The sequence below is a fragment of the Nicotiana tomentosiformis genome, chromosome 1, assembly GCF_000390325.3.
Source record: "Nicotiana tomentosiformis chromosome 1, ASM39032v3, whole genome shotgun sequence".
Classification (NCBI taxonomy): Eukaryota; Viridiplantae; Streptophyta; class Magnoliopsida; order Solanales; family Solanaceae; genus Nicotiana; species Nicotiana tomentosiformis.
The window spans coordinates 19,301,506-19,310,703 of NC_090812.1; the positions used below are offsets into that span (position 1 = coordinate 19,301,506).

The window sequence follows — 9,198 nt, forward strand, 5'->3', positions numbered from 1 at the left end:
GACTGGTCGAGATTGGAACATAATGGACCAAAGATCGTCTTCATAATATCGGGATGAGATCTGAAGTCAGGTTTCCGAGTTTCGAGTTTCAGGGACCGATCAATATCGAGCTCGAAGTCATTATCGAGCTCGAATCCAAATCAAACTATGATGCGAAGCGGCGTTATCGAGCTTAAGAGTCAGAGACCGACCAATACTGAGCTCGAATAAATATCGGGCCTCGAGTCAAAATCGAGCTCGAGTCAATATCGATCTCGAGTCAATACTGAGCTCATAGACAAGAACCGTTACAGCCGCACTAAGGGAGAAAATCATGGCAGAAATTAGGGAAAAGCTAATTTATCATGGGTTCCCCACTATGTATTTTTAATTATATCTAAAGTAGGATCCCTCCACAATAAGAGGGATGACTATTATCTCTGTAAGCAGGGCATTATCAAGTCATTCATACACTGCAACTAAAGTACTGTTAATACATTCTCATATTGAAAGATTATCCTTTTGAGCTTCATACATTATTTCATCTTGCTTATTCATAAATCATCCTCCTTTCAACTTTGCTTATTTTTCATTCTTTACAGTCAAGATTTGATATTTCTACTTCTCTTTACGATTTGTGTCAAGTTATATCACGTACCCTTGGAAATACATACAGATTTAACTCTATCCGTTTTTTCGGGTAAACAGTTTGGCGCCCACCGTGGGGCTAAGGATAACGGTGGTTATTTGATATGAATCTGCAAAATACATCATTTTACGCTTGTTTTTTGGAAGTGTCTTTGATTTCGGATTCGCAATGACGAACTCTCAATTAATGGCCTTACCTATCGATAACGAAGCTGGCCTTCAAGGTGAGAACAACAACTTGACGCCCAAGGCTGAAAGGCTGCTTGCCGATGCCGTTGAAGCTCGAGTCGAAGTACCATTAGACGTTAATTCGCATGTGGCCATTGAGGCAAACTAACGTTCTGAACCTGAAAATAGCATTCATAGTGGTACTCGATCTGCAGCTCGAGACACCCATAACGTTGAGAAAAACAGAATCAGCTTGCGTATGATTTTCGAAATGTTGCAAGCTTAACATGTAGAGATAGCTCAGTTGCAGAGACAAACCCAGTTACCAAGCAAGCCGGAGCCCAGTCCACCCCGAGAAATCACCCATAGAACAGATCCAGCTATAGTAAGGTCAAATGAGCAAGAATCGTGGACTAATCCCGAAATTACTAAGATACTCAAGGAACTCACAAAACGGATCGAAGAAAACGATAAAAAAGTGGAAACAGATAACTCCAGGGCCGATCAGATCCCGGGAGCACCACCAGTGTTAAAAGGGTTGGATTCCAAAAAATTCGTGCAAAAGCCTTTTCCCTCGAGTGCAGCTCCAAAACCAATCCCAAAAAAATTCCGTATGCCCGAGATTCCTAAATATAATGGAACGACCGACCCCAATGAACATGTTACCTCTTACACATATTCCATCAAGGGTAACGATTTAGAAGATGATGAAATCAAATTTGTGTTGTTGAAAATATTCGGAGAGATCCTCTCGAAGGGAGCGATGATTTGGTATCACAACCTGCTACCAAATTCCATCGACTCATTTGCCATGTTAGTAGATTCTTTCGTAAAGGCACACGCCGGGGCCATAAAGGTCGTAACGAGGAAATCGGACCTTTTCAAGGTAAGACAAAAGAATAATGAAATGCTGAGGAAGTTTGTATTCCGATTTCAAATGGAACGCATGGAGTTGCCACCAGTCACAGATGATTGGGCCATTTAAGCTTTCACCCAAGAGTTGAACGAGCGGAGTTCGATAGCATCACATCAGTTGAAACAAAAATTTGATCGAGTATCCAGCTGTAACTTGGGCAGATGTGCACAATCGATATCAATCAAAGATCAGGGTCGAGGACGACCAATTAGGAGCCCCTTCCGGTTCAGTACATCCAAACAGGTCGGCAGTTAAAAATCAGAGGGACGTCAACAGGGAGCCAAGGTCAAACAGAGACCAATATCAACCATACACCGCAGATCAAAGGAACAATGGTTCAGGACGCAATTCCGCCCGGAACAATCGAAGAAGTGATCGAGGTTAGAATTCTCAAGGACTTATGAGCAAAAGGGATTTTGACAAGTATGTCGATCCCACAGAGGCACATAGGCTATCGTAATATAACTTTAGCATCGATGCATTGGGCATTGTATCGGCAATCAGAAGGATAAAGATACTAGGTGGCCTAGACCCATACAAACTGATCCTTCCTAAAGAAACCCAAATTTGATGTGTAAGTATCATAGCACGCATGGTCATAAGACCGAGGATTGCAGACAATTAAGGGAGGAGGTAGCCCGTCTATTCAATGAGGGCCACCTTCGAGAGTTTCTCAGCGATCGGGCCAAGAATCATTTCAGAGAAAGGGATGCTAACAGGAAAAATGAACAGGGGGGACCCCAAACATGTCATTCATATAATCGTCGGTGGGGTCGACATTCCAAAGGGACCCATATTCAAATGCACTAAGGTACCAATCACTAGAGAAAAATGAACCCGAGATTATGTGCCCGAACGCACTTTATCATTCAACAACGAAGAAGCAGAAGGCATCTCAGTCCCACAACGACGCTCTGGTAATTTCTATCTTATTAAATAAAGTTCAAGTTAAGCGTGTTTTAGTGGATCCAGGTAGCTCGGCGAATATCATCCGATCGAGGGTCGTGGAGCAGCTCGGCCTACAAAATCAAATCGTGCCCGCAGCTCGGGTCTTAAACGGCTTCAATATGGCCAGTGAAACAACTAAAGGGGAGATTATTCTACCGGTGAACATGGCTGGAACCATTCAATATACCAAGTTCCACGTAATCGAGGGCGACATGAGGTACAATGCCCTGCTCGGAAGGCCTTGGATCCACAATATGAGGGCAATCCCTTTGACTCTCCACCAAGTGATGAAATTCCCGACGTCGGACGGTGTAAAAACAGTATACGGGGAGCAGCATGCTGCAAAGGAAATATTTGCAGTCGATGAGATAACACCAGTATCGACACTATCAAACTTGGAAAGGTCTAGCATCAAAGGTAAACATGAAGTCAAATAGCAATCACATCCACCAGTCTCGACCGAATCGGGGAAGCAGGAGATAGAAGAAGAGGAAGAGGATTTTCTGACCAATCAAACTTTTATTGTTCCCGAAGATTCTGACGCCACCAAATCAGCGGTCGAAGAGCTGGAACATGTTATATTGATCGAGTATCTGCCCGAGCGAAAGGTATACCTAGGAACGGGATTAACCCCCGAACTCAAGAAAAAGCTTATTCAATTTCTTATTGATAACATAAATTGTTTTGCTTGGTCCCATTTAGACATGACAAGGATCCCACCGGAGATAACAACGCATCGGCTAAGCCTGGACCTAGGTTCAAACCGGTGAAGCAAAAGAGAAGACCCAGTCCGAGGTAAAGCACGCATTCGTAAAGGACGAGGTAACTAAACTTCTCAAAATAGGGTCCATTCGGGAGGTGAAATATCCTGAATTGTTAGCCAATGTAGTTGTAGTCCCTAAAAAAGGGAACAAACTTAAAATGTGTGTAGATTATAAGGATTTGAACAAGTCGTGCCCCAAAGATTCTTTTCCACTACCTAACATCGATCGCACGATCGATGCCAGAGTCGGCCACAAGATCCTTACTTTTCTCGATGCCTATTCCGGGTACAATCAAATCCAAATTAACCCGGAGGACCAAGAAAAGACTTCATTTTTCACCAATTATGGAACATATTGTTATAATATAATGCCCTTCGGGCTAAAAAATGTAGGAGCTACTTACCAACGCCTAGTAAATAAAATGGTCGAAGAACAAATAGGTAAATCAATGGAAGTTTATATTGATGGCATGCTAGTTAAGTCCCTGCGCACAGAGGAGCATTTGGCTCATTTGCAGGAAACGTTCTAGATTTTAAGGAAATACAACATGAAGCTCAACCCCGAGAAATGTGCTTTCGGGGTCGCTTCGGGCAAGTTCCTTGGCTTCATGGTATCCAATCGGGGGATCAAGATCAACCCCGATAAAATCAAGGCCATCGAAGACATCACTGTCGTGGATGGTGTAAAAGCCGTGCAGAAGCTTACTGGACGGATAGGTACCCTAGGTCGATTCATTTCGAGGTCGTCGGATTAAAGCCACGAATTTTTCTCTCTACTCAAAAAGAAGAACGATTTCACCTGGACCCCGGAATGCCAACAGGCATTAGAGGAATTGAAGCGATACTTATCGAGCCCACCACTGCTTCACAGTCCAAAGGCAGATGAGAAACTTTACTTGTACTTGGCAGTATCAGAAATTGTGGTAAGTGGTGTCCTAGTTCGAGAAGAGTAAGGTACGCAATTTCCCGTTTATTATGTAAGTCGAACCTTAGGAGAAGCAAAAACTAGATATCCACACTTAGAGAAATTGGCACTTGCACTAATAAGTGCCTCTAGAAAGTTAAGACCATACTTTCAATGTCACCCCATATGTGTATTAACCACCTACCCACTTCGTAATATTTTGCACAAGCCCGAACTATCGGGCCGATTGTCCAAATGAGCCGTCGAACTCAGTGGGTACGATATCGAATATCAACTCCGTATGGCCATCAAGTCTCAAATTTTAGCGGATTTCGTGGCCGATTTCACGCCAACCCTCGTATCCGAAATTGAAAAGGAACTCTTGTTAAAATCGAGTACATCATCGGGGGTTTGGACCCTCTTCACAGACTGTGCTTCGAATGTGAAGCGGTCCGGGCTAGGCATCATTTTGAAACCACCCACAGGTAGCACTATTAGACAATCTATCAAAACTTCTAGGTTGACTAACAATGAGGCCGAGTACGAGGCCATTATTGCAGGTCTCGGGCTAGCTAAAAGCTTGGGAGCAGAAGTCATTGAAGCCAAGTATGACTCTTTACTGGTGGTGAACCAAGTAAACAAAGCCTTCGAAGTTCAAGAGGATAGAATGCAAAGGTATTTGGACAAAATGCAGGTAACTTTGCACCGTTTCAAAGAATGGACTTTACAGCATGTGCCTCGAGAACAAAACAGTGAGACCGATACACTTGCAAATTTGGGGTCATCGGTCGAGGAAGATGATATCAGCTCGGGGTCTGTCATTCAACTCTCGGGATCCATAATCGAGGAAGGTCATGCCCAGATAAACTCTACAAGCTTAACCTGGGATTGGAGGAATAAATACATTGAATACTTGAAGAACGGAAAGCTCCCATTGGACCCTAAAGAGTCGAGGGCCTTATAAACCAAAGCTGCTCGATTCACATTGGCTGAAGATGGAACATTATACAGAAGGACATTCGATGGACCATTGGCAGTATGCTTAGGACCAGGGGACACCGATTATGTTTTACGAGAGGTCCATGAGGGCACCTGTGTGAACCACTCCGGCGCCGAATCACTGATTCAAAAAATCATTAGAGTAGGATACTACTGGGATAGCATGGAAAAAGACACTAAGGAGTTTGTTCGAAAATATGATAAATGTCAAAGTTTGCACCGATGATCCATCAGCCCGGAGAACAACTTCATTCAGTCCTATCCCCATGGCCATTCATAAAATGAGGGATGGATATCGTCGGCCCTCTTCCATCGACCCCAGGTAAAACTAAGTTTATTTTATTTATGACTAACTATTTCTCTAAATGAGTTGAATCACAGGCGTTAGAGAAAGTGAGAGAGAAAGAGGTTATAGACTTCATTTGGGATCACATCGTATGTTGATTTGGGATACCCGCTGAAATAGTGTGTGACAATGAAAAATAATTTATACGCAGCAAAGTGACGAAATTCCTCAAAGACCACAAAATAAAAATGATATTATCAATGCTGTATCACCCTAGTGGGAACAGACAGGCCGAATCGACGAACAAGACTATCATTCAAAACCTAAAGAAAAGGTTGAACGACACTAAGGGGAAATGGAGAGAAATTCTACCCGAAGTCTTTTGGGCATATCGAACAACATCAAAATCCAGTACGGGGGAAATCCCGTTCTCCCTAATATATGGCTCTGAAACCTTGATTCCAGTCGAAGTCAAGGAACCCAGTGCCAGGTTTCGACATACAAAAGAAGAGTCAAATCACGAGGCTAAGAATACTAGCCTCTAATTATTGGATGAAAAACAAGAAGCTGCTCTCGTCCGATTGGCCGCCCAAAAATAGTGGATCGAAAGATACTATAATCGAAGAACCAATCTTCGCCATTTTAAAATTAGGGACTTAGTTCTAAGGAAAGTCACCCTCAACACGCGAAATCCAAATGAAGGAAAACTGGGTCCGAACTGGGAAGGACCGTATCGGGTACTCAAAATCGTCGGTAAAGGATCCTACAAGCTCGGTGTTATAAACAGCGAACAACTACCAAGCAATTGGAACGTGTCGCACCTAAAACGATACTACTGTTAAGGTACGACCATCCCATGCTCGTTTATATTTCGAAACTAACCCTTACAGGAGTACAACCAGGAATAGAGATGGATTATTCAACACAAAGCCTTAGGCCTGAAAGCACGCGTTGCACTATTTTTCCCTTAGACCGGTTTTTGTCCCAAATTGGTTTTTCGGCAAGGTTTTTAATGAGGCAACCATTGATCGTGCTAACTTAGTATAATTCAATAGTATCTAAGGCCTATTTACAATCAACCTCGAATACTGGGGGGCATTACCATCGAATAAATCAAGTTCGATACAAGAAAGTTACTTCATGTCAAACAAGGTCTAGATAGGGAAAGGTGTAAGGGACAAATGGTCAAAATGAACTATACCCACATAGTTTTGCTCGAACCCTGGCACAAAACACGAACACATGTATAATGACTTATAAAGAGAAACTTCTTCTTTACCGATATCTCATATTTTGGAAAGTTCGTTCTACTTCATGATCCAAATAGGCTTAAGGGCTGACCACGATCAAAGGAGTTTGAAAAACTTACCCCATAAATTGGGGACTGCCAACTAAAATATTGGCGAGATCAAGCTCAATAAAGCCTACGGGATACTTTACTTCGAGTTCAAGTAATCACTCACTCGACTATAAAGCCTATAGGCTACTTTACTTCGAGTTCGAGCAATCACTTACTCGACTATAAAGCCTACGGGCTACTTTACTTCGAGTTCGAACAATCACTCACTTGACTATTAAGCCTACGGGCTACTTTACTTCGAGTTCGAACAATTACTCACTCGACTATAAAGCCTATGGGCTATAATACTTCCAGTTAGAGCAATCACTCACTCGACTATTAAGCCTACGGGCTACCTTACTTCGAGTTCAAGCAATCACTCGCTCGACTATTAATCCTACGAGCTACTTTACTTCGCATTCGAGCAATTACTCACTTGACTATAAAGCCTACGGACTATATTACTTCGAGTTCGAGCAATCACTCACTCGACCAATAAAGCCTAAGGGATACTCTTACTTCGAGTTCAAGCAATCACTCACTCGACTACTAAGCCTAAGGGCTAACAATTATTCTGAGTTCGAGCAAAGCACTCACTCGACCATAAAGCCTACGAGCTACCTTACTTCGAGTTCGAGAAATCACTCACTCGACTACTAAGCCTAAGATCTAACAATTATTCCGATTTCGAGCAAAGCACTCACTCGACCATAAAGCCTAAGGGCTACTCTTACTCCGAGTTCGAGCAAGCACTCACTCGGTTATAAAGACTACAAGGTCCGAATTCGATCAAATTGCCTAAAGCCTTGAACTTATGAAAACTTTCATAAGGCATGAATGAAACAAAATCTTCACAAGGAAAAAAATAAAACAGAGACAAGTCGGGAAAGGAAACGATCTTTATATATATACGAGAGTATTTACAACATCCGATCAGGACCCTACAAGAAAAATCAAAATGGGAAAAACCCTAATTATCTTCGGGGGAAGTCTCTTCTCCATCGGGCTCCTTCCCACTCTCAAACCCACTCTTGCTCCCATCATTATCATCGTCATCATCATCCGGAAGCCAAGGCTCCAGCGTCGACTTCAAGCTCTTTAGCCTTTTTTATCTCTTCGGTAAGATCGAAGCCTCGAGCATGGATATCCTCGAGGGTTTCCCTCCGAGATTGGCATTTGGCAAGTTCAGCAACCCAATATGCTCGAGTTTTAGCAGTCTCGACTGCTTTTTTCGCTTTTACCTGGGTGGCTTCAGCATCGGCCCGATAAACGGCCACAAATGCATCCGCATCGGCCTTGGCAAGTTCAGAAGCCAACCGAGTCTCGAGCTCCTCTATTTTTCTTGCTTGAACCGAGCTTTTCTCCTTCAGGCCTTGAAGTTGACCTTCGGCCGATAATAATTGGGCTCGAGAAGCCTCTTTCTCTGCAGCAAGGCGGTCCATACCTTCTTTCCACTCCAAGGACTCCGTCTTTATCACATCGACCTCCTCACAGAGCTTCCCGACCAGCTCAAGCTTTTGCTGTAGTTGTGAGACCAAAATATTAACCACCGTTCCAGTATCGAGTGCATGGATTTTTAATATTATCATTACCTGCTCGGTCAGATCGGTCTGATCTTGGTGAGCCTTGGACAACTCAGCTCGGAGGTCCTTGATTTCCTCTCTCCTTTGCCCGAAGAGGAGTTTAAGGGCGTTCCTCTCCTCTGTGACCCGTCGGAGGTCGGCCTCGTACTGACGTAGCTCGGCTCGAGACCAAGAACATGTTTCTCGATGAACCGCTGCGGCCTACGAAGAAAGAAGAAATGAAGTTAGAAAAGAAAAACAAACATGAAGATGATACCAACGAAGTAAGTTAAGGCTTACCCGATTCAGAGCCTGTTGCACTTCGTGGAAAAGACCCGATGCATCACTAGGGCCGGCAACATCCTCGATACCGGTAAACAAATCACGGAAAGGGTCCTCTCCTTTATAAGACCCGTCTACCTCGAGGGTCCCCAAAGCTTGGGCTTCCCGAATCGTCCCTTCAGAAAAAGCAGGGAGAGTAGGCGAGTCTCCGATTACTATTACCCAAATGAGTCACTTAGGGCGTTCTCTTCAATTCAGAGAGGTTCAGGGTCGGCCCCTTCAGATATATCCACCGTATGTTGACTTCGGTGGGAGGCATCATCGATCTCCAGCAACTCGGAGACTTTGCCCGAACCCTTCTCCGATATCCTCTCAGTTTGAAGCGTAGCCTCATAAACTACCAT

At 43.6% G+C, this 9,198-nt stretch overlaps 1 protein-coding gene across 1 annotated transcript; it reads right to left on the bottom strand.

Annotated features, from left to right (window-relative positions):
* Positions 1-8,008: 8,008 nt before the first annotated feature.
* Positions 8,009-9,198, bottom strand: LOC138904133 (uncharacterized). Its single transcript, XM_070192605.1, has 3 exons — positions 9,099-9,198; positions 8,813-8,970; positions 8,009-8,734 (listed from the first exon to the last, which is right to left on the bottom strand). The coding sequence occupies exons 1-3, from the start codon at positions 9,196-9,198 to the stop codon at positions 8,009-8,011; spliced, it is 984 nt and encodes a 327-aa protein (XP_070048706.1).